Source organism: Meles meles, chromosome 5 (genome assembly GCF_922984935.1).
Source record: "Meles meles chromosome 5, mMelMel3.1 paternal haplotype, whole genome shotgun sequence".
Taxonomy (NCBI): Eukaryota; Metazoa; Chordata; class Mammalia; order Carnivora; family Mustelidae; genus Meles; species Meles meles.
Genome location: NC_060070.1, coordinates 45,349,413 through 45,376,428, shown reverse-complemented (window position 1 = coordinate 45,376,428; position 27,016 = coordinate 45,349,413). Strand labels below are relative to the sequence as shown.

Below are 27,016 nucleotides of genomic sequence, written 5' to 3'. Positions count from 1 at the left end.
AGTCATGGAAAATCCAGAAGAAGAGACAAGGATTGATTTTTTTAATATTTTATTTATTTGACAGAGAGAAATCACAACTAGGCAGAGAGGCAGGCAGAGAGAGAGGAGGAAGCAGGCTCCCCGCGGAGCAGAGAGCCCGATGTGGGGCTCGATCCCAGGACCCTAGGATCATGACCCGAGCCAAAGGCAGAGGCTTTAACCCACTGAGCGACCCTGGCGCCCAAGGATTGATTTTTTAAAGTGGTATTACATAAGGATTATTCTCAAATATTGATAATGAGAACTCCTGCCTGGGAGTGAGTACCTCTGAGTGGAAGCTCAAGAAACACCCAGACTGATGAAATGATTTATGCCCCAAAGAATACATACTTGCTTAAGGGGGTCATGAGACCATGTGAGCCTGCTCAGCACTGCATAACGATTCAGCAAGAAATGGGAGCCTCCACCTTAAAGAATGGTGAGCAAATAGCAGTAGAGGTTTGGAGAAGCAGTGTTTGTTTCTTACTGTCTAAAAATATTAAGTACACTTGATAAAGAAATACACTTTTAAATTGTGTAACATCTTTAAAAAGGCCACTGCAATAAAATAATACCCTCAGTTTTATGCATATACAGATTAGCTATAAATAAATAAATGTCCGTAAGATTATAAGTGGAAAATTAGAGAAAGGTACATTTGGAGTATGTTTTTTATGGGTGGCCAGTAAAATCTATTAAATCCTACTGGAGCACAAATTTTTAAAGGACATTTTTCTAAGTTTTCTAAATATATGTGCATGTATTGTGCAGTGGTTTAAGAAATGACCTCAGGCACTTTGCAACTGTAGACTGAATTGTGCAATTCAATTGTATAATAAAACTGGACATGCTCCTTGTCTTTGGTTGTTATTTCTTCTCTCAAGCAAACACTATAATCTGAGATGATATGACTGAAGGAAAACTTTGACAGTTTATCAACGGTATCATTTCCCTTGATCATAAGTCCCCTGCTATCTGATAACCCTCCCTATCCCCTTTCTTTAACAAAATATATGAAAAATGCACACAATTTTTAGGTAAAAGAACACAGTAAATAAAGGGTATTTTAAGTAATACTATTGTTACATTTTCTGGCTTTCAGGCACAGAATCTAATGTAGAAACTGTTTTGAGGCCTGTAGTTGTTTACTAAAAATAAAAATGATCAAGCTAGACAATGTTGGGGATTTTAATTTATCTGAACTGGTTGTACATCTAAGAATCTTCAAGCATACTGATAACACAATAAACCAACTGTTACACACTGATCAACTGAATACATTAAATCCACTTTGTGGCAAAGCTGCCTTTAGCAGTTTGCAACAAAGAGTAAGCTGATTTCTTAGAAGGGAGTTGAAGCTGCCAGTAGTTGTCCATTGGAAAAAGTTGCTCCCTCAAGGACTCTGCAGTCCCATGGATATATGGCTAGGTTTGTCAAAATTAGGAAAAGTTCCTAATTCATTACTCGGACTGCTGTAATAAACTGACACAATCTGGATGGCTTAAACAACAGAAATTTATCATCTCACCATTCTAGAGGTTAGGAGTCTAAGATCAAGTTTGCAGGGTTGTTTCCTTCTGAAGACTGTGGTGGAGAATCTATTCCAAGCCTCTCCCAGCTTCTGGTGGATTTGGGCATTCCTTGCCTTATACCTGGTATTTTCTCCATGTTTTTAGATCCCTTTCCTTCAGTATGTCTGCCTCCACGCACCCTCCCCCCCCCCCCATTTTTTCTCAGGATTTATTTATTTAATCTGAGAAAGCAAAAGAGAAAGCACAAGCAGGATGGGCAGAGAGAGGGGGTAAGTCAGAATCTCAAGCAGACTCCCTGAAGAGCACAGAGCCTGACGCAGGGCCTGATCTCATGACCCTGAGTTCACAGCTGGAGCTTAAGCCAAGAGTTGGATGCTTAACTGACTGTGCCACCCAGGTGCCCCTCTATCCCCTTTTATTAGGACAAAGTCATACCAGATTACACCCACTATGACTTCATTTTGGTCACCTGCAAAACACTATTTCTAAATAAGGTCACATTCACAGGTACTGGGGACTAGGACCAAAGTCCTGCCATCTTTTCAGGGGACATACTTCATCCCTTTAACAGTCCCCTGGCACGATACATACAATCAGCTGGGGCAACTCTGCAGCAACCAGCAGCTTCTGTGACTTACACATTTTGCAAATGAAAGATTATAATAAATGTTATTTTTGTACTAGTAAAACAGGATACATTTTGGAAGCTGATTTGGCTCAAGTATAACAAATCAAAAGGCACCAATTTTCTTATCTGATGCAATCAAAAGAAGGTGGTTTACCCCCCACAAAAAAATACAGTCAAGAAATGGGCAGAAGACATGAACAGACATTTCTCTAAAGAGGACATACAAATGGCCAACAGTCACATTAAAAAAAAAAAATGCTCAACATCATTTGGCATCAGGGAAATAAAAAAATCAAAACCACACTAGTATCACATTGGCCAGGATGCCTAAAATTAAGTCAGGAAAGATACTGGTGAGGCGATAGAGAAAGAACCCTCTCACACTGTTGGTGGGAATGCAAACTGATATAACCACTCTGGAAAACAGTTTGGAGGCTCCTCAGAAAATTAAAAATAGAGCTACCTTGTGACCTAGGAATTGTACTACTAGGGATTTATCCAAAGGATATAAACATAGTATTCTGAAGGGGCACCTGCACCCAATGTTTATAGCAGCAATGTCCACAACAGCCAAACTATGGAAAGAGCCCAGATGTCCGTCAACTGATGAATGAATAAAGAAGATGTGGTATATATATGCAATGGAGTATTACCCAGCCATCAAAAAGAATGAAATCTTACCATTTGCAATGACGTGGATGGAATGAGAAGGTATCATGCTGAGCGAAGTAAGTCAGAGAGAGACAAGTATCATATGATTTCACTCACATGTGGAATGCAAGAAACAAAACAGATGAACATAATGGAAGGGAAGGAAAAATAAGACAAAATCAGAGAGAAAGACAAACCATAAGAGACTCAACTATAGGAAACAAACAGGGTTGCTGGAGGGGAAGTGGATAGGGGGTGGGATAACTGGGTGATGGGCATGAAGAAGGGCACTTGATGGAATGAGCACTGGTTGTTATATGCAACTGATGAATCATTAAATTCTACCTCTGAAACTAGTAACAACTACATGTTAATTAAATTGAATTTAAATTTAAAAAAAGATAGTTGCCTTTCTCCGAAGATTCTTAATTCCCCCATTCCCTAATATGAAGGTAATTAGAATTTTTCTAACAGTATTCCTTTTCTTCCCTCTTTTGTTCTTCTACATCAGGGATTAGCAAAGCATAGCCTGAGGACCAAATCCTGCCTGCCACTGCTTTAAGTAAATAGGGTGTCATTGAAATACACAACCATTACCTGAAGTGTTTGGCAGAAAAAAACCATAAATATCAAATTAAGAAAAAAAAAATAAAAATAAACTATTTTTCCCTGGAACTCTTGGGCTCAGGTTAAAGATTTCTCCTCTGTATATCCAGCACTGTCAAAGAGATTACTGGATACATTACAGAAAGCAGACCTGAAAGGGAACACAGTGAACTAGCAAGACCTATTCATTTTTTCATCCATTCATTTAAGTCAATCATTATGCTAATGTTGACTATATCTGAAATTACAACTTGTATATACTTCATTACACAGTCTGCTAAGAACAGTGGCAAACTGGACTTCTATTTATATTTCTATTATAAAATCAAGTAGTTTTTAATAAGTCAATAAATGATAATTTAAGTGCTTTTAATCATTTCTCAGAATCTTCAGGTATCTATAAATGATTATATAGAAAACATAATTTTATAATGTCCTTTTAAATCTGAAAACATCTTTCCATCTATTTTTCATTTTATCCCCTCAATCAGAAACACTGATAGTTGTTTCCACAAACACATTTAAAAATGTGAAGCTCATGTACTAGAGGACACACATGAAGATGGAGAGAAAGCAATGTACAAAGTAAATACTTGAAATGACTGGAGAACATACTTTTATAAAAAGGATCCAAAGAGTGCCTACCTTTGGAAATAAAAGCTTTTTTTATGGGGCAACACTAATGAGCACCTGAAGATGAGAGACAAATCTAAGTTTGAATTCTAACTTCACTACTCTCTCTAGCTTTAATATCCTTACCGATAATATAGAAATAGTATCATCTCACAATTACTGTGATGGATGATAAATATAAAGGGCTGATATCCAAGATCTATAGAGAACTCCTCAAACTCAACACACACAAAACAGATAATCATGTCAAAAAATGGGCAGAAGACATGAACAGACATTTCTCCAATGAAGACATACATATGGCTATCAGACACATGAAAAAATGTTCATCATCACTAGCCATCAGGGAGATTAAAATCAAAACCACATTGAGATATCACCTTACACCAGTGAGAATGGCCAAAATTAATAAGACAATAAACAAGAAGTGTTGGAGAGGATGTGGAAAAAGGGGAACCCTCTTACACTGGTGGTAGGAATACAAGTTGGTATAGCCACTTTGGGAAACAGTTGGAGATTCCTTAGGAAATTAAAAATACAGCTACCCTATAACCCTGCAATTGCACTACCGGGTATTTATTCCAAAGATACAGATGCAGTGAAAAGAAGGTCCATCTGTACACCAATGTTCACAGCAGCAACGGCCACAATCGCCAAACTGTGGAAAGAACCAAGATGCACTTCATGGATGAATGGATAAAGAAGATGTAGTCCATATATACAAAGGAGTATTATGCCTTCATCAGAAAGGATGAATACCCAACTTTTCTATCAACATGGATAGGACTGGAAGAGATCATGCTGAGTCAAATAAGTTAAGCAGAGAGAGTCAATTATCATATGGTTTCGCTTACTTGTGGAGCATAAGGAGTAACATGGAGGACATGGGAAGATGGAGAGGAGAAGGGAGTTGGGGGAAATTGGAGGGGGAGATGAACCATGAGAGACTATGGACTCTGAGGAACTGAGGGTTTGGGAGGGGAGAGAGGTGAGGGGTTAGATGAGCCTGGTGGTGGGTACTAAGGAGGGCATGTATTGCATGGAGCACTGGGTGTGGTGCATAAACAATTCTGGAACACTGAAAAGAAATTTTAAAAACAAAAATTTAAAAAATTAAAAAATAAAATGTGATAATGTATATAAAACGCCTGGCTGACAGAGACTGCATCTAGTTCCTTTTTCTTTTATAATGTGAATGATTACTTTTGTATGTGTAGATTTTTACACATCACATTTTCTTTAAATAAGAGCTCACCCACTGCTATTAAATTGAACTGTATCCTAAAATTCTTAAGTTGGGAGCACCTGGGTGGTTCCATTAAGCATCTGCCTTCAGCTCTGGTTATGATCCTGGAGTCCTGGGATTGAGTCCCATGTTGGGCTCCCAACTCCTCAGGGATTCTGCTTCTCCCCATCTTTCTTCCTCTCTCTCTGCCTCTCTCCCCGCTCATGCTCTCTCTCTCAAATAAATTAATAAAATCTTAAAAAAAAAAAAAAAAACTTCTAATGTTGAAACCCAAAACTGCTTTAACACAAAAATTCTCCGTATTTGGAGATGGGTCCTTTAGGAGGTAATCAAGGTTAAATGAGATCATAAGAGTGGAACCCTAATCCAATAGGATTGGTGGCCTTATAAGAAGGAGAGAGAGAGATCTTCTCTCTTCCCTCACACCTACACAAAGAGGTCAGGGGCACACGTGAGAAGGTGGCCAAGTGCAAACCAAAAGAAGAGGCCTCAGAATGACACCTACCTTGTCAGCACTTCATCTTGGACTTCTACCGTCCAGAACTGTGAGAAATAAATTTGTCGTTTAAGCCACCCAGTCTGTGGTATTTCATTATGGCAGCCCATGCAGAATGATGCACTCCTAACAACATTTTTCTCATCTAAATAAAGAGAATATCACAATTTATAGGACAGTAGGTAAGAATGGCATAAAAAGGGCTGTAAAGTATTTTATTTTTCCAGTTTACCATGACATTTTAAATAACAGTGTTTAAAATGCTATGGATTTAAATGTGAAGAGTTAGCCTGATTCAACTTCTACCTATCCCTAAGAAATTAGTAAATGTTTAAGGCTTGGTATTAAAGCACTGATTCATAGAAACTCATATATATTCTAGAATTTTCAAGCAATTAAAAATATAAAAAAAAAAACTACTAACAAAACCTTTTCAAAAACTGTAATACCTAATAACCATTTTTTTAATACCTTGGGAAAAAAATAAGTGAATAGTATTAAATAGGTTAATTTCTAAATTGTATTTAGTTTCATATTACCTAGCTTAATATCTAATACATAGCTGAAACTCAGAAGGTGTATTCTAAATGAATGCTACAACCAGTTAGCAAATACAAAACTCTCAATCTTGAAAGACAAATTTGTTTCAAGGAGAAAAGTAGAGCATGGGAGGGAACAGTGAGTACAATTCTGAACATTGACTCTAAAATTTTAAATTAACTTTCCTCAAGAAATACAATTATTTTCCGTATGGAGAGACTAAAGACATAAACCAAAAATCTACTTAACTAGTGTTTACATAAGATTTTGGAATATGGCTACTACAATCATTCAATAAAATGCAACTGCAACCCCACAATCACAAACATCTGTAAGTAGTCAGTGTTCACACTTAAAAAGGGCTATAACTTGTCAATCCAAAAAAGAGTAAGGAGAAGTCCTTTGTTTCTTCTGAAAAACTCATAAAGAATGTCTTCTTTATAGGCATGTAGTTAACTAATAGAAAATAGGAGTAAGAAGAAAAAAAAATCTACTGAAATGTATTAACTCTAAATAAGAAAGCAAAACAGATCTTACTCCTGTTTCTCCATACTAAACGTAAATATTTTCAAAGTGATAGAATACAAAGAGTATTGGTTTTATCCGTTTGCCCTAAGAGGATTATGAATTGAATTATCTCTTTAAAAATGGCCATAACAAATGACAGATGTTCTAATAAAATTTGGAAAATGGGTAAAAAAAAAAAAAAAATGAAAGACTATGAAACCCAATCACTTGTGACCATTATTAAGTTTGTGTTAGTCTTTATTAAAACAAAAACTCAAAATTTCAGACACTGGATTACATGATATATACAAGAATATACAAAAGTAAAAGAAAATACTACACTAGCACAGCAGAAATTTGTTATCTATCTGGTATTCGTTCCCAAATCCAATGCTTACATCCAGGAAGTCACAGAGGTAACTTCTTTTTGTACCTAAAAGTAGAAATAAATCTACTTAATAGAAGACAACAAAACAGGGTTCATTTGTGAAGTGCCTAATGATTCCATTGTATAAATATCCTAAGAAAGATATATATAGAGATATATATATATATATATATATATATATCTCCTCCAGATTCAATACAATAATATTATTACCATTCTCCAATTCCAACTCATTTTGTACTCTTGGGTTCATGTAAGCTCAACTGCCCCAAAACACTCAACTCTAACTTATATAGCATTCAGTGTTACAGACAGAGGACAGCCTAAAGAGCTTGGAACTTTCTGGTGCTAGGATTTAAACTTACACCTTCCTCCGGAAAGATTCTGCAGGGTATAATGTTCCTATCTGCTTATAATTAGGAAGGAACAAAGTCAAAACACAGGCTATTCCTTTCCTATCCCAAAACCAACTCTATGTTTAACCATGTTGAAAAAAGAAAATATAAGGAGTCATTTATTAGGCTTTTTATTTTTTTTTTAATATTTTATTTATTCATTTGACAGAGAGAGAGATCACAAGTAGGCAGAGAGGCAGGCAGAGAGAGAGGGAGAAACAGGCTCCTCACTGAGCAGAGAGCCTGATGCGGGGCTCGATCCCAGGACCCTGAGATCATGACCTGAGCTGAAGGCAGAGGCTTAAACCACTGAGCCACCCAGGAGCCCCAGGCTGTTTATTTTTAAAAGGACCATAGCCACAAGGGTTTCCTTGATTTTTGTGTCCTTAATTAAGATGTCAGCATATCATTAAAAACATTAAGAATAAAACTGCTGCTTCTCCGTTACCTTATTGAGCTCGGGAAATAGTTCTTGTATCACAATGTCCAATAAAACGTAAGTCAGCTAAAGCACCAAAAAAAAAAAAAAAAAAAAAATTTTTTAAGGCATTAGATAAAAGCCATAAAAATGATAAGAACAAAATTCAGGACTGTGGTTACCTCTAAACGAGAAGGCTGGGAATAGAACTCAGATACACATATCTTCATATGTGTACATTTTATTATTATGCTGCATAAATGTTAAAGACACAAGCAGGACACAAAATTTTAACTCAACAAAATATGTACAGACTGAACTATATATATAATTTATTCTATGTAATCTAAATGATGGAATTCTTAATTTTTAAATTTTTGCTTTATTTCATGAATTCTGTATATGGTGAATCTATGTTTAAATCAAAACAACTCATGTTATAAAGAAAAAAAAAGTAACTTAACTCTAGAGAACAAACTGATGGCTACCACAGGTGAGGTGGGTGTGTGGATGGATGAAACAGGTGATGGGGATTAAGGAGTGTGCTTATTATGATGAGCACTGAGTAACGTGTAAAATTGCTGGACCATGATAATGTATGAGTGAAACTAATACAACACTGTATGTTAACTATACTGAAATTAAGACAGAAAATTTAATTTAAAAAAAAAATCAGCAAAAAAGAGTAAGAGATAAAATAGTGGTTTTTTTATCTGAATGGCTGACGTGCACTGTCTTGATTTAACGTAGTGTCACTTCACAATTAGTAATATACCAAACACCCTACTGTGGGTCCTTCACAAAACCTAGCCAACACTAGTTAACGTGCTTTGATGAATTTTACCTGCTTATTGAGAACTGGCTGTTGTAAGCCATCAAAGAGAAGTCTGATGCTTTCATACTTGGCTTCTTCACCAATACACTTGACTATCAGATCTAAAAGAGAAAACCAAATGTGAAACATTTTACATTATAAGGTGACTCATCATTAACTGGACCAGAAAGCAAAATCTTCACCCTGTTTCCCAGGTATTACACAAAAACTATAAATCCGCATTTCCTAAACTAGTGTTCTGCGAGGGGCTCCTAGAAAAAAGGCTTCTACAGTCAAGTTAAGAAACTCGCCCTTTTGGAGATTCACAATGCACAAAGTATACTACAAGCTCTGAGGAATGTTGCAGTAAAGAAATCTACTTATATATGAAGTGATAAAAGTTAGAAAATAATACATATTATGTTATCCCATTCAGGTAAAACAAATAAAATCAAATCCTAGAAGTCTGTGTATACATTTGTACACACATGTACAGAAATGCACAGAAAAATTGGAGTATTAACACCAAACTGATTAGGGGGAAGATGGCTTCCATTTTTTACTCTACATATTTTTCATAATGTTTGAATATCTTAATATCAGAAAAGGAGTTTAATTTTTGAACATTGACTTTCCTCAATGACTATGACCTCCTGAATTTACTTTTGTACTTTTTGTGTAATTATTACTAACCATCTTAGAGAATGATCTTTGTGGGAAATGTTTAAACACTAATTTAGGATCCAAAAAGTTCTGATACATGTTTGATTGCACAGCTGTCATGTATCATTTCTCTTACCAAAGCGTCAGTCCTTACTAAAAAAATCTCTGAATGTTTTCCCCAAAACAGGAAAATAAAATTATTCTTAAGTAAAGAAAGTGCTAAAATATTTGTCCCTTCCCCTGCCCCCAACATAATAAAACCATTAATGATGTTCTTAAAAAGTTTTCACCTTATGTTTGCTTCTAGGAGGTAAATCTAACCCTAAGAGGCAAGGCCAAATTAAATTTATAATAAGCATAGCAGATCCTTGATATTTTCAAGACATGTAGCCCGATATGGATCTTTATGAATCCTCTAATTCAGCAATACTACATAGAATTTCCCAGTTAAGATGCATGAAGCATAATGGACAAAAATAAGTGATCCTTTCAGATCCTTTACAAGTCCCTGAGGAAGATATGAGGGGTAGAGAACAACAGAAAAACATGCTAAGTTTACTCACTAAATTACTCCTTCCAAAGAGAAGTCTTTCAGTAGATGTGATTCAGATTTGTGCCTCAGCGAAATAATAAATTAATACCTTCACTGGCTTCTATGTTGTCCCTAATATCAAAACTAAGACTGTTAAAGCCATGAATGCTAAGGGCTGCTGTTACAAAACAGGTAAGAAATTATTTCATCATTTACCTACAGAAGACTTAGCCCAAAATAGCTTTTATTCACTTTTATATTCGGACCAGGGATTTAACTTAACCGTCTTCATAAAGAGCAGCAGGACTATTCTGAGACTAATTGTTCAATGATGAGGGTTCTCTAAGATACAGTCCAAAGGCCTCTTCAAGTCCTACTCTGTATTTTCTCTCTGGGCATGATTATCCACTACACATAACTCCCATATCTCTATCTTTTACCATTTGTTTCTCTAATTTCAAAACCTGGATGGATATCTAACTCCTTATTAGACAGTTCCTCCTGAATAATGTATAGGCAATTCACACTCAAAATATTCTAAACTAAGTATCCTCTGCTTTGACCCTTTGACATTTTTTCCTTGTATTTCCCACTCTATAAAAGGTTATTACCATTCATTTACCTTATGGCTCAAGCCTACCTCCTTTACAGAAGTGATCATTCTCTTCCTCTGAGATACTCTGTGACTTGAATATGCCTCCATCACATGTACGTTTTTTCTGTATACCTGTCTTACTGCTAGACGGAACTACTCAAGTATACTTTTATAGCCCTTGCTCTCTGCATAGTGTCTGATATGTGGAAAGTGCTCAGTAAATTTAGAATGAATTAATTAATTCTGATCTTTTACTCATAAACACTATTGTAGTTCTTCTCAGAGCATAATGGGTGGCAGGATTCCAAATGTCCCACAAACATATCAGTTACATCAGTGATTATAAGTTGCTGCTACAAGAATCTGGCTACTGCATTAGCAAAAGCCTTTCTTAAAGTTCATAGTGCTTATATCATAAAAACCAAATTTAATTAACTAATGAGTTAATTTTACTTGATTTTTGTAACTATTTCTAAAATGGTAACTCAAAATAAAAATTAGTTTCAATAATCCAATATACCTTGTGGGGTGCCTGGATGGTTCAGCTGGTTAGGCATCTAACTCTAGATTTCAGCTCAGATTATGATCTAGAGTTTTGAGATTGAGCCCCACATCAGGCTCCACACTTGGTGCAGTTTGTTTGAGATTCTCTCTCCCGCTCTTCCTCTGCCCCTCCCCAACTTCTGTGCTTGCTCTCTCTCTCCAAATAAAATCTTTTTAAGATTTTATTTATTTGAGAGAGAGAGAGAGAAAGCATGAGAAGGGGAGAGTCAGAGGGAGAAGCAGACTCCCTGCTAAGCAGAGAGGTGGATGCGGGACTCGATCCCAGGACTCCAGGATCCTGACCTGAGCCGAAGACAGTCGCCCAACCAATTGAGCCACCCAGGCGTCGTCTCCAAATAAAATCTTAAAAGAAAATTGCTATACATTGTGATTTCAAAGGAATGCTAATCTATATTAAACTACTTAAATATTATACCTGGAATGTAATTCATCATTTCTTCAAAAGTCTGTTTTGCTCGTTTTTGCTTATCTTGGAGAGAGCGAGGTTCAGTGTTTTCACAGAATACAGCATCTAAAAAGAGACAAAAAAATATTTGCTGGAACTTTTACCTGTTACATATTACTTCATTGCAGAAATCCTAGTAAACCAACAAAAAGCAAGACACAAAAGCACATTAACCATGAAACAAACACATGACAAAATACAAACCTCTGAGAAGTGTTATGAGTGAGACCAAACGGTGCTCCTGGAAGAGCTGTTCTAGTTTACAATGAAGATAGTAGTCAGTATACATTTCCAGGGTGTTTTTAAACAGGATTCGAGTTCCCATTAAGAGATGATGAAGCCAATCGGGAACTTGGAAGACCACCCGTCCTGAGAAGGATCATATGGAATATTTTGTTAAGATAAACAGATATTCCAAACATTCTCCAGTATAAAAAACCATCAACGGTCAATATTTTATTTGTAAACATTAGTAACTTTAGTATGTTCAAGACCCAATTATATCAAATTCTTATAGAAGAAGTATCTTCAATTTAAAAAGAAGTTACAATGGGGCAATAATGAAGAGCATTAATTTGTATCACAGAAGAAACGATACATAAATGAAAAATAAGTCTTCGCAGTAATCACATATATCTTACCTACCTACATACATCAGGTAATCATAGACTCCTTCTAAAGTCATCATCTCCATAAAATAATTCTGGTTTTGCTTTCTTTCGGTATTCTCAGCACGGTTTGCATTATTCTTAAACAGATCACTGAAAAGCTAATGTAAAAATTGAAATAATAAAGTGATAGTTTATTACACCTGATGGTAACAATCACTAAAGCTAACGTGAACAGAGTGCAGGCACTTATACTTTTCCAATCAAAACAGAATTATCAAATAGATTAAGCTCTGCCTCTAAAATTTCATGTTTATGCCCAAAATTGAATAAAAAATACATATTTCTCCCAAAATAGTATACAAAAGTCTACATTAATTTTAGACTCAAGGAAATTTAGACACAAAGGAAATTCATTATTCATGAAGAAACTTTTTTGAACACCAAAAAGAGCAAATGAACATGTAAAGATGTGTAAATATACTATGACAGCTAATTTTAAAACTAACATGACTTAAAAAATTATAATCCACAATTAAAGGGTGTTTAGATGTGAACACTTAGCTTTAACCAAAATTTATTTGGACAATAATAATCACAGTCCAGAAATGCCTAATCAGTGTGAAAACAAGATGTAGAAAATTACTTAGTAAAAAATGATGAAATGCAACTAAACCTCAGCCTTACTTACTTCCAAGATATGCAAAAAAGTATATTATTTGTAATAATAATAAAACAGCAGAAATCAAGGAACTAAAGTTTGATAGAAAAGATGAACAAGTCAAAAGATTAAAAGGACAAAATCTTTGGCAAGACTGATCAAAAGAAAAAAAAAGAAAAAGACAGAAATAATATTTTTTTTAAAAAGGGGGACATAGCTACAGATGTCAGAAAAAAACAACTTTAGGCCAAAAAAATTTCAAATTAAGATAGAATAAAAAATGTATTGAAAAATATAACTATTGGGGTGTCTAGGTGGCTCAGCTGGTTAAGGGTCTGACTCTTGATCTGGCTCAGGTCACGATCTCAGGGTTGTAAGATGGAACCCTGCATCAGGCTCCAAGCTGGGTGCAGAACCTGCTTAAGATTCTCTCTCTCTTTCTCTCTCCCTCTCCTTCTGCCCCTCCCCCAATTTAAAAAAAAAAAATATATATATATATAAAACCTAACAAAACTGACTCATATTGGGGCAGCACCTGGGTGGCTCAGATGATTGGCCCTGACTCTTGGTTTCAGCTCAGGTCATGATCTTGGGGTCATGGGATCAAGCCCTGCATCAGGATCCACACTCAGCTCGGGAGTCTGCTTGTGCCTCTCCCCGTTCTTCCCCAAGCTCTCACACACATACATACACACACACACACACACACACACACACACTCTCTCTCTCTCTCTCTCTCTCTCTCTCTCAGGTGAATAAATAAAATCTTTGGAGGCAAAAAACTGAGTCACGCAACAAATATGAAGAATACTATATTCATTAAAGAAATCAAATTGGCTTTAGAAAAAAACCTTCCTATAAACAAAACTCAAGGCTTAGATGACTTTAACAATCAGTTCTACCAATTATTTAAAGAACTACTAATTCCAGTTATAACTTTACCAGCAAACAGGAAGAGGTTAATATAACTGATACCAGAATGTGACAAGGATAGAACGAGAAAGAAAAAGTATAGGCCAAGGCCACCCACAGACAGGAATGTAAACTTCCTTAACCTTATTTATAAAGAATATCTATGAAAAAAGCTATATTATGCTATATGGTTTAATGGTGAAACACTGAAATCATGTCCTTTGTACAGTAGTCCACAGCCATGAGAAACAAAACCATCATTTGCATATAAGTGTGCAAATCTAAAAGAATTAAAAGATGTATTACTAAAGTTAATACAAGTCTAGCAAGGCTATTGAATTTTAAAAAATCAGTACACAAAAATTAACTATTTCTTTACCAAAAAGAAAGTTATAAAGTGGAAAAAACACGAAAAATATCTTTTATAGTAATAACAAAAAGGTGAGGCTTTGCAGGAAGGGGGAGGGCTAGCCTTTGAGCTCAAAAGCTCCCCATGCTAAGCACTATTCTGGAACTAAAGTGAGCTTCCTTTGTTTTTAATTTAATTTTATTTTTTTGTCAGAGAGAGAGAGTGCCAGAGAGAGCACAGGCAGGGGGGACTAGCAGGGAGAGAGAGAGAAGGAGACTTCCCACTGAGCAAGGAGCCCAATGTAAAACTTGACCCTGGGAACATGACCTGAGCCGAAGGCAGACACTTAACCGACTGAGCCAGCCAGGAATCCCTGAAGTGAGCTTCCTGCAAACTGGAAATGTATCTTCATTTTCTAGTGTCTGCACTCAACAACAAGCACATGATAATATACCTGCTTAATGAATGGATTAAATATTATATAAGCCATTGAAATGAGATAAAATAAACATCAAATCAATATAAATACATTATATCAATTAATTTCAGTATTGAACATTGCTGATTTACAACCTAAGAAAACCACCTTAAAAATATCCCCCAAATACAGAAATGGCAGAAGTTTACAAATACCATTATCGAAAGAAACACTTACCTGTTAAAGAGGCAGACACTGCATAAAATACCCTCTTTAACTGCACAATTGATTTTCACATAAAAGATATAAGTCCCATTCATTTCTATAACACCAACATTCCCTATAATGGAAAAGTCTCAAGTAGGACAACTTCAGACTTCATGACTCTAAGGCAAGACACACTACCTTCTTGTTGTTTTCTGAAGTAGGGCTGAGAATAGTCAGTTCTGGTTTACTCGGTTTAGGCTTTGGAGATTCACAAGAATTAATGAAATTCATGATGAAAGGTTCCAAATGCTGACCTTTCTGTTGTGACACAGAAATCATGATATGAAAATAAAAAATCAAGATTATGATTTTTAATAATCATATAACCCGTTAAAGTTCACTGATATTTAGATGTGCTTAGATGTGCTTATAACTATCATGTTACAGAATATACACAAATCAGTTATTCACCTCTTTCATTAGTTTTCCAGGAACAGACTTTATAATTTTCCCTGCAATTAAAAATAAAATATTAATTTTATGAAGGTATAATGTATCTCAGAATTGCTTACATGTATACTTCACTAGGTAATTTTATTTTTTTTTTAAAGATTTTATTTATTTATTTGACAGAGAGAGATCACAAGTAGACAGAGAGGCAGGCAGAGAGAGAGAGGGAAGCAGGCTTCCTGCTGAGCAGAGAGCCCGATGCGGCACTCGATCCCAGGACCCTGAGATCATGACCTGAGCCAAAGGCAGCGGCTTAACCCACTGAGCCACCCAGGCGCCCGGTAATTTTATTTTTAAGATTTTTATTTATTTTCTTGACAGAGAGACATAAAGTACAATCAGGGGGAGCAGCAGGGAGAGGAAAAGGGTGAAGAAGACTCCCTGCTGAGCACCGCCAATGTGGTGCTCAATCCCAGGGCCCTGGGATCATACCTGAGCCAAAGGCAGATTGTTAACAGAATGAGCCACCCAGGTGCCCCTTCACGAGGTAATTTTAAATACTGAACAGCCAAGTAAAAGGCAAAAAATTAATAATTTACCATTTCACATTCAATAGAAATTTACAATAAATATGGTATTCTTAACTATTTATAGATATAACATTTAGGATTTACTTAAAATAATACAGTGGGATTGGGGTCGGGGGCAGAAGGGACTAAAACAAGCCAAGTGTTTGAACAGCTGAAACAGAATGAGAAATTTATTATATAAAATACTTTAGTGTATATTTGAAATTTTCCATAAGAAATGTTTTCAGGGGCGCCTGGGTGGCTCAGTGGTTTAAGTCTCTGCCTTCGGCTCAGGTCATGATCTCAGGGTCCTGGGATCGAGCCCCGCATCAGGCTCTCTGCTCAGTGGGTAGCCTGTTTCTCCCTCTCTCTCTCTGCCTGCCTCTCTGCCTACTTGTGACCTCTGTCTCTGTCAAGTAAATAAATAAAATATTAAAAAAAAAAAAAAAGAAATGTTTTCAAAAGATTTTAAACAATAATGAATATATAAAGATACCTAAAAGCATGCAAAGTTAGTCAAAAAAGTTTTAAGAACTGCTACAACATTTACATTGGCTATTTAGGGGCACCTGGGTTGTTCAGCTGGCCAAGTGTCCAACTCTTAATTTTGGCTCAGGTCATGATCTCAGGGTCATGAGATCAAGCCCCATGTCAGGCTCCACATTCAGTGTGCAGCCCACTTAAGAGACGCTCTTGCTCCCTTACCCTCTGCCCCTCCCCTCCACTTGCACTCTCTAAGAAAAAACAAAAAACAAAAAACCCACATTGACTATGTAAGTAGTTTATATTCTGAGTTTTAGATTAAGAATACATGTTCTAGTCCTGTTTGCCAAAATTTTTCTTTTTTTTTTTTTAAGATTTTATTTATTTGACAGACAGAGATCACAAGTAGGCAGAGAGGCAGGCAGAGAGAGAGATGGGGCAAGCAGGCTCCCTGCCAAGCAGAGAGCCCGTTGTGAGGCTCTATCCCAGGACCTGATGGCAGAGGCTTTAACCTACTTAGCCACCCAGGCGCCCCGCCAAAATTTCTCCTTGATCTTATCTCTAGGTTCCCTTATTTTTTTTTTTTAAAGGTTTTAAAGATTTTATCTAATTATTCGACAGAGAGAGATCACAAGTAGGCAGAGAGGCAGGCAGAGAGAGAGAGGAGGAAGCAGGCTCCCCACCAAGGAGAGAGCCCGATGCAGGGCTCGATCCCAGCACCCTGGGTTCATGACCTGAACCGAAGGCAGAGGCTTTTTTTTTTTTTTTTTAAAGATTTTATTTATTCATTTGACAGAGAGAGAGATCACAAGTCGGCAGAGAGGCAGGCAGAGAGAGAGGAGGAAGCAGGCTCCCTGCGGAGCAGAGAGCCCGATGCGGGGCTTGATCCCAGGACCCTGGGATCATGACCTGAGCCCAAGGCCGAAGGCAGCGGCTTAATCCACTGAGCCACCCAGGCGCCCCAAGGCAGAGGCTTTAACCCTCTAAGCCCCCCCTTATTTTAAAATATCAAACATCTTGAGATTTTCTCAAACATTAGAAATGCCTGTAAAAATTAGTCAAAATTGATAAATGTAACTTAAAATTTCTTGCAGTTTAACTGAGAAAAAAGTAGACTTACAGCAATAGCAGGAGACATAATAAATTAAAATTGGAGATTGTTTTACAACATGAAAACCACTCAACCCTCTCCCATCAGACTATTTCTCCTTTGCTACCCCTACAAACTATGCCTGCTTACTTAGAATTCCCCAAGAACCTGGGGCACCAGGTAGTCGGTTAAGCATCTGACTCTTGATTTTGGCTCAGGTCATATCGTAGGGTCCTGGGATCGACCCCTCTGTCAAGCTCCCTACTCAGCAGGGAGTCCACTTGAAGATTCTTTCTCTCCCCCTCCCTCTGCTCACTCTTTCCCTCTCAAATAAATAAATTAAAAAAAAAAAAAGAAGAAGAAGAAGAAGAAGAATTTTCCAAGTTCCTTAAACTACAGAGTTTCTTCATCCTGTTCTTTCTGTCTCTTCTACATGCTCTTCCTTGAGCCAATTTTATTTGCTCAATCTAATTTCAAACAACACTCAAATCTCTACTCCTTGCCTATCTCCTGGTCTCCCTGCCTTACAAATCTTCTTTAACTGGATTCTGTACACTCAACAAGTTCAGAACTGCTCTCAAATTCCTTATCTCAGCAAGTAACAGCATCCCTTCAACTGTTTAAATAGAAACCTGGGTTATCTTTGATCATTTCTTCTCCTTTAGTCAAACTTAGTCAGCAACCAACCATGTCTACCCAATTCTGTCTCCTAAATACCATACACAGCCAAATATAAAATGTCCTCGCATTTTCCCGGTAAGAAAACCTCCATGCACAAACACCAAGTATTCTGGCTCAACTAAATGTATTAATTTGAAGAGATACAAAGGAAAGCAAAAGGCCCAGTTGTAATATTTAATTCATTTGTTTAGTTCTATATGTACTTAAGACTGTATTATATAAAATATACTTAGAAATACTGTTTTACTTCCATTATCTTTAACAATTTTATTCAAACTTTTCCTGCTTTCCTTATTACTGTGGTCTATACTGAACTTTATATAAAAGAAATCATGCTGTATATATTCTTCTGTGTCTTGCTTCTTTCATTCAACATCATGCTTTTAAGATTATCAATCTTGTTGCAAACAGCTACATGCTATAGGTATTCATTTTATGAATCTATCACAATTTATCTGCTGATCTACTGGTAATGAACATTTTTCTAGGTTTGGCTATAAAACATTCTTCAATATGAATAAGAGTCTCTACAGTACGTATTTCAGAGAGGGACTGCTAAGTCATTCAGTTTCATACCAAACTGTTTTTCCACGTAGTTCCCAATTTATATTCCTACTAACAGTATATAAGAAGTGCGTTAGAATTTGACACATGGCTTCACTATATAAAACTATTCCTCTACATTAATCTGAAATCCTGATTATTTTCAGTTTATCCTCATACACACGATTCTTTAAATTGACTTACCAAGATTTACATCTGGTAGTATCTTATCAAGAAACTGTGTTTCCCCACCATTGGGAGAGAGAAAATCTGCCAGAAGTTGACTATTACTCAGTTCTGGATGTTGCAGAAGTTTCTTGAATGAAAAAAAGAAAAAAAGGGGAGAGGAAAGCTCAAAAGGATCATCAAAGCTATATTACAATGATAAGAACAACAAAAAAATTTTTTAATCCTCAAAAGCTATTTTATATTCAGAATAACAAAGCTACATTTGTAGAAAGAATAGTATTGCACAGCAGCTAAGACCTCAGCCTCTATAGTCAGACATGAAAAGGTTTGAATTCCGGCTCTTCCACTTACCAGTGAAGTGTCCCTAGAAACTAAGTTCCTAGATTACTTAAGAGTTTCCTCACATGTAAAATGAAAATAATGCTACTTACTTTACAGGGTTCTAATATAAAGCATTTAGCATAGTACCTGATACACAGGAAGGAAGATGAAACACTAGCTAATATTGTTTCTGTTTCTCAACTATAAAACAAATACTACAATATCATATAACTTTCTTGATAATTAAAAGAAGTTAACGCAAAGGGTTTTGCAGAAAACTGCGTAAAATGTGAAATAATTTGGAAAAATCTGTTGTCTGTTCTTCTTACAACACTATTTTCTTACAAGATAAACTGACTTTTTAAAGCCAAAATTAACTCAGTCTTACCTAATATTGTTTTGTAACTTGAAACAGTTAGAAAACTTTATGGGCAGAAATTTGTATAAATGAAATACCAGTAACTGCAACCTTAAGCTCCGTATCACTAGAAAATACTCTTCTAGAAGGTGGTACTCTAGTCCTTAGAAAGATTTAGTTCATTCAAATAATGGGTTAATGGTACAAACAAAGGCAAAGGTTAACCCTACTATATACAATGTTCAAATATCCTTGCAGTAGTTATACCAAAAAATTATGTAACAAATATTTTCTGGGTTGAAGCATTCAACCGTTCAAATACAAGATATAAAATATAAATATCCCTTTACACTGATGATTATTTTTAATTTAAAAAGTGCTTATTTTTAACTTAAAAAGTACTTATTTTGGACAAGAAGGCATCCAAATTTGGCTGAATTAACACTTAATAAAATCTACAAAATTCTGTACCCAAATAAAAGAAGATTCTTTTTAACAACAAAAAAGTAACCACTTTTTGGTCTTACGCACTTCATTAAATAAAGAAAGATGGTCATTAATTTTAAAGAAGTCTAAATCAATTTTAGTTAAGCGTCCCACTCTTGATTTTGGCTAACTGTACTAACAATGGAAATAACATACCAATTACATTGTTTACATAACACTGTGCACACACCAAAAAAAAAATTCAATTCCAAGTGGTGACTGGTAGAGAATCAGGAGATCCCAAGAAACCAGAAAAACATCCACAAATTGCAAAAGAAAAAAACTGAGGAATAAAATGGGAAGCAAGATTCACAAGTTCAGAAGTGCTAAACACAAAATCAAACAGAAAACAAGACAAAAGGGACACCTGGGTGATTTAGTCAGTAGAGTATGTGACTCTTCATCTTGGGGTTTCAAGTTCAAACCCCACGTTTTGGGTAGAGATTACTTAAAAAAATAATAATTTTTTTTAAAAGTTAAGAACAACAAAAAAAAACTACCCAGTATATTTAGAATGCATATCATCTTACACAACAAGTTTTTTTCTTTAACTTCTCATGCCGAAAGTTTTAAACTAAACCCAACATATAATTTTTCTTCTTCTAAGAAATATCTGGTATTTCACTGGTCATCAATTTTTTCAAAAAGCATACTCTTTTTTTTGAGAGAGAGAGACTGCACGAGCAGAAGCGGGGAGGTGTAGAGGGAGAGAGAGAATCTTAAACAAGCTTCTTTGGAATCCGACATAGGACTCGATCTCATGACCCTTAGATCATGACCTGAGCTGAAATCAAGAGTTGGATGCTTAACCGACTAAGCCATCCAGGAATCCCTAAAAAGTACTTTTCACAATAATTCATTTTCACATGGAAAAAACTATCTTAAAAGAATTTTAGAAACCCTCACTGACAGGTATCTGTAAAACAAAATATATATACACAAGAGAAAAAAAGACAAATTAGACAATTATATGATTAGTAATGTTTTAAACTGAGTTGGTACTGTACCTGTAAATATTCCTGAAACTCTTCTCTCTTTGACTTTAAGAATTCATAATTTTTAGGACCAATGATCCTTTTGGAAGGAAGCTGAGCATCAGGAAATGTGCCTGAAATCAATATATATGAAAGTTATTACTACGTTCTATTACTATTTTAAAAACCTAATTTATAATTTACTACAGCAAATTCAGATTCAGAATGCTCCCTCTTATAGAGATGTGGCATTATCTTTTAAATAACCTGGACAAGGGGCAACTGAGTGGCTCAGTCAGTTAAGCACCTGCCTTTGGCTCAGGTCATGATTTCGGGGTCCTGGGATCAAGCCCTGCATTGGGCTCCCTGCTAAGTGGGGAGTCTGCTTCTCCCTCTCCTTCTGCTGCTCCTCCTGCTCACGCTCTGCCAGGTAAATAAATAAAATCTTTTTTTAAATGTAAATTACATAATTAATTAATCTTGACAAAAATCCATAAGCTTCAAGTCAGAAGTCTAGACCAAGAACCTGAGTCTACTAATAACCAAACTGATCACCAACTCTGTTGACAGATTTTTTTTTTTTAAGATTTTTATTCATTTATTTGACAGAGAGAGAGATCACAAGTAGGCAGAGAGTCAGGCAAAGAGAGAGGGGGAAGCAGGCTCTCCGCTCAGCAGGGATGCTGAGGCAGATGCGGGGCTCGATCCCAGGACCCCAAGACCACGACCTGAGCCGAAGGTAGCGGCTCAATCCACTGAGCCACCCAGGCGCTCCTGACACAGATTTATTTAAGCATTCTATACTACTAGTAAAAAAGCCTCAAAAAAATACCATGAGATTATTTTCAAGACTGTGGGATTCAATGAGACAAAATCTTACAAAGAAAAATATCTATTCTCTCATGGGAAAAAAAAAAGGTAGCATGTTACTAATACTACAAAAGATTAAACACAAGATTAAAAACAAAGTTTAAATATCATGGACATGGGGCGCCTTGTGGCTCAGTCGGTTTAGCATCCAACTCTTGGTTTTGGCTCAGGTCATGATTTCAAGGTGATGAGATTGAGATCAACATCAGTCTCCACATTGGGCACAGAGCCTGCTTCAGATTCTCTCTCTCCCTCTGCCCCTCTCCCCTCTCCCTGTTTCTCTCTGTCGAATAAAAAAAAAAAAAATCTTAAAACAACAACAAACAAACAAACCATGGACATGCTTTCTCAAACAGGGATGACTTCAGAAATGTAAATACCAAAAAGGGAAATATTATTGGGAATTCAACTTCGGTTGATCTACGGCTTTAAAGTATGATTATAGGTCTTCTCTCAATCCAAGGGAAAAGTTCTGAGAGAGAGGAGATAAGGATGATACTGCTTAAGACTGGCAGAGACAAAGAGAAAACCTTTTTTTTTTTTTTTTAAGATTTTATTTATTTGTGTGAGAGAGAGCACACAAGCAGGAAGAGAGCGCATAAGCAGCAGGCAGAGGGAGAAGCAGGCTTCCCACTGAGCAAGGAGCCAGATGTGGGACCTCATCCCAGGACCTGGGATCATGACCTGAGCCAAAGGTAGACACTTAACCAACTGAGCCACTCAGGCACCCCAAAGAGAAAACCATTTAAAGACAAGTACAAATTCAGAATCTAAGCAAAGAGCTTGAAATGCGACCTTGTATTTTTTATCATCCTATAATAATCTCCTCATTGTGGGTTTTGCTTTTAGTAAAGAAGGGTAAAAAAGGTCCTGTCCTGGGGCGCCTGGGTAGCTCAGTGGGTTAAAAGCCTCTGCCTTCGGCTCAGGTCATGATCCCAGGGTCCTGGGATTGAGCCCCACATCAGGCTCTCTGCTCAGCAGGGAGCCTGCTTCCTCCTCTCTCTCTCTCTGCCTGCTTGTGATCTCTGTCTGTCCAATAAATAAATAAAATCTTTAAAAAAAAAAAAAAAAAAAAGGTCCTGTCCTGTACTTCTCAATTCAGAACCAACCTAAATTTGAATCAGGGACACTCCATAAAGCTTCTCTAAAATAAAGATTCATGGGTGCCTAGGTGGCTCAGTCAGCTTAATATCTGACTTTTTTTTTTAAAGATTTTATTTATTTATTTGACAGAGAGAGAGAGATCACAAGTAGGCAGAGAGAGAGGAGAAAGCAGGCTCCCTGCGGAGCAGAGAGCCCGATGCGGGACTCGATCCCAGGACCCTGAGATCATGACCTGAGCCGAAGGCAGCGACTTAATCCACTGAGCCACCCAGGCGCCCCAATATCTGACTCTTGACTTTGGCTCAGGTCATTATCTCAAGATTGTGACATCGAGCCCACATCGGGCTCCACAGTGGGCATGGAGCCTGCTTAAAATTCTCTTTCTCTCCCCCACTCTCCCTCTGCCCCTTCCCCACCCCACCTAATGTGCTCACTTCCACTCTGTCTCATAAATAAATACAGAAATATACACAAATCTACATACAAAATGACTGTAAATACTTCATAACTACATCCCTGACATTAACTAAAAATAATGGATAAGAGAGACTAAAAGGTGAGGGGAAGAACTAAAAGGAACACTAAAAGTGTTCCCCTTTTCTGACTGATCTATCTTTAAAAGAAATATTACTCTGTAAGTTTTATTTCCAAATCTAAGAGCTAAATCAAAACATTTGCACTGATGCAAAGCAAACATGTTTATCAAGAAAAATGGTGAAAGAACAGCAACTCTGAAATTCCTGGTTTAATTCTCTGTCACATTGATATAAACAAAAATTCAACTGGAAAGAGAACCTTTTCTAAAATACATTTAAAAAATAGCTACCTTTTAAACTTTAATATTATTTAAAAAGCAATAAATGGGGGTGCCTGGGTGGCTCAGTGGGTTAAAGCCTCTGCCTTCAGTTCAGCTCATGATCCCAGGGTCCTGAGAATGAGCCCCACGTCTGGCTCTCTGCTCAGCAGGGGGCCTGCTTCCTCCTCTCTCTCTGCCTGCCTCTCTGCCTACTTGTGATCTCTGTCAAGTAAATAAATGAAATCTTAAAAAAAAAAATTTTAATAAAAATAAATAAATAATAAAAAGCAATAAATGCGCATTGTAAAAACTTTTTAAAAATAAGCCAGAAGTAAGTTAAAAGTGGTACATTCCTAATATGAATAGCAGTGTACACAAGTGTCACTGTAGATTTTCTTGATATAATTAATTAAAATAAAAAAAACTTAATCTAGTCCAACAGCTTCTTCAAGAAAGCTAATGCTAAAATGTAGCACTTTACACAAAAACAACATACCATGAAATTCTGTTAGTTTTGATTCAAGTACATAGAATTCTAGGTATCTTCTATAGACAGACCAATGTTCAGGCTCATGCCCAACTGTAAATTGAATGAATATACAGTAAGCAATAAATAATTTTATAAACTACTATTAAAAATTATGCCAGTCTTAATTTATTATTTCTTAACATCACATTAATATATTTTATCCCATATTTTAATTTTAAATTTAAGAAATTGATAATTTTTACCTATTTATGAAGTCATCTCCGTAACAGTTCTGTTATGATTCTGTAACAGACTGTGTTACAGAATCATAGAGCTGACAAATTTCAAAAAATAATGCAATTATTATTAATTTTTAAAATGTCACAGAATAATGTATTTCAAAAAACCTTATAATCAAATTTGGGTCTCTCAAATCTTTACCAATTGTCCAGATCTAAAAGAGTACAGAACAGCACTATCCAACAGAACTTTCTGCAATTCTGAAAATGGTTTAGATTATCTGCATTAATACAGTAACTATTAACCACATGTAGTTACTGATCATTTGAAATGTGGCTAGTATAAGTAAGGAATGAAAATTTTAATATAATTTAATTTTCACTGATACATGTGGCTAGTGGCTACCAAACTGAATAGTACAAAATATTGGTTTACAGAATGAGTCGGGTCAGACCACCTATTCCAACCCCAGTTCCCCCATTTACTTAGTGAACTTGAACAAATAACTTAACCTCATTGTGCCTTCGGTTGCTTAGAATAAAAATAATTGTACCCACTACATAAAATAATCCACCTAAATCACTTCTGTAGACTACTGCATGGCAGAGAGTAAGCACCTCAAAAATGTTAACTGCTATTATTAGCATCTAAGGTCATTCTAGCACAGATTTGGAAATGCAATGTGTAACGTCAACCAAAATCACAATAACCCAAAAACAAAGCCTGTGTTTAGAAAAAACATGATGGGACACCTGGGTGGCATCTGCCTTCAACTCAGGTCATGATCCCAGGCCCTGGGATAGAGCCCCGCATGAGGTTCCCTGCTCAGGAGGGAGCCTGCCTCTCCCTTTCTCTCTCCCTTGCCTCTTCCCCTGCTCATGCTCAGTCTCTCTCTCCCTCAAATAAATAAATAAAAGCTTTAAAAAAAGAAAAAACATGATATAGTCACAATCTAAAAGGAAACTGAATTCTTCTTTTTCAACACTGGTCTTAAAAGATCTACATCATATTTATTAGTTTTGTTTTTTAAAATCCTACAATTGTTATTTTGCTACACTATAAAGTCAACACAGTATTTAAATGATGCACTTTTTTTCCCCTCATGGGTCGTAACTTCCTAAAAGCACATTACATTGACAAAGTCTGCAGCACTGTTGAGAAAAATAATCCTTAGTTTTAAGATTTTTTTGGTTTAAACTTTATGGTTAAATTTTTAAGGAAAACTTCTAAAAATAAAGCACAAAAATTAATAATGTCTGTCCAAAAGACAAAAACAAAGTATATTTAAAAGTATATCATATATAAACCTTTGAAAAGGATGTGTTACATGCTCACATAAATTTACTTATAATGATAGGAATTTATATCTGAAGAGTCAAGTTTAAAATAATTTCATGAGAAAGGAGAACAGTGTGGGAAAAGCCAGACTTCAAATACTAGGCACAGAAGTAGCTGAACCCAGAAACTACAGTATTTCTTTTCAATTCTTTCTGACACTTAACATGCCAATCAGTAGAAACAGCAGACAAAGATATGTATAAAACTATGTTTGAAACCGAAATCAGACTATAGTATCAACAATGGTTTGTCTCTACCCTTATTAGAATACAGCTAGTAAAGCAACAGGTAAGACTGAATGGCAACAAAAGCAAAATCAAACAGCACTGACTCTTCGGCTGGACAGAGCAAGACCCTGTCTGGCACCTAGTTATAAAAGGAAAAATCATAGATAGCTACTTTGAGCATTCTTCCTTTCCTAATCCTATGTTTTATTTCCTGAAATTGGATTAGCTTCTAAGAAAAATTTTAAAAACCTATTTTTTTAAAAAACAAGGGGAATTATTAGCACTGACCTTCATGCTAATACTTAAGTCACTCATCTCTCAAAACCATTCCCTAAACTGCCACTTTTTTCCTTCTTTTACAAGAGAGTTCCCTCTTCCTAAGCTCAACTTCATTTTTCTGTCTAACATTCCCGACATGTGGACAACTTTGATTTGCTTTTGCTTACACTGAATGCCCCCACTTCTTGGACAAAACCCAAGGGTGGTGACAGTTATCTTGTTATGGATGCTATTTACCCCCTTCTCTCTTAGTTCACATCTAAACAACTAAAAGAAAAAAGATAGCAAAATATGAGGAAAAATGATCACACTGTGTTTTATCATATTTTTATAAATTCTAATTAGCCCACAACAACAAAGGAGAAATGCTGTCTTAACAAATTGGTATAATACCTGATACACTGCTATACACGTTACTCGTCAATTAAATATAATGGCAAATGATGATGGCAGCAAAACCATTAAAAGAACATTACACAAAATGCCTTGTTACATTGTCAACATGTCTCAAATGCATCTACTCAGTATGTATTGTTTGAACAAATTAATTAGCTAAGTGGTACTAGAGATAACCTAGAAAATCCTAAGCCTTCACTGAACTTTCTGTTCAGACACTTAGCTTTTGGAAGTGCAGTGACACTTAAAAGTTAGAAACGGAAAAATCTTCATCATTCCTGATAAATACAGAGTAATTGACATCTTTTAAGAGACATCGTCAAAGGG

At 36.1% G+C, this 27,016-nt stretch overlaps 1 protein-coding gene across 5 annotated transcripts in view; it reads right to left on the bottom strand.

The window, feature by feature from the left end:
- Positions 1-6,698: 6,698 nt before the first annotated feature.
- Positions 6,699-27,016, bottom strand: part of SNX14 (sorting nexin 14) — an 84,740-nt gene continuing 64,422 nt past the window's right edge. For all 5 annotated transcript variants that reach the window (XM_046005802.1, XM_046005801.1, XM_046005800.1 and 2 more), the window contains 11 exons: positions 24,237-24,320; positions 21,004-21,104; positions 18,847-18,958; positions 15,298-15,338; positions 15,025-15,144; positions 12,317-12,440; positions 11,876-12,040; positions 11,642-11,737; positions 8,903-8,994; positions 8,089-8,145; positions 6,699-7,290 (listed from right to left, as the gene is read on the bottom strand). In XM_046005802.1, coding sequence (XP_045861758.1) covers positions 7,252-7,290; positions 8,089-8,145; positions 8,903-8,994; positions 11,642-11,737; positions 11,876-12,040; positions 12,317-12,440; positions 15,025-15,144; positions 15,298-15,338; positions 18,847-18,958; positions 21,004-21,104; positions 24,237-24,320 — 1,031 coding nt within the window. In that variant the 3' untranslated portion in view covers positions 6,699-7,251. The remainder of the gene's footprint in view (positions 7,291-8,088; positions 8,146-8,902; positions 8,995-11,641; positions 11,738-11,875; positions 12,041-12,316; positions 12,441-15,024; positions 15,145-15,297; positions 15,339-18,846; positions 18,959-21,003; positions 21,105-24,236; positions 24,321-27,016) is intronic.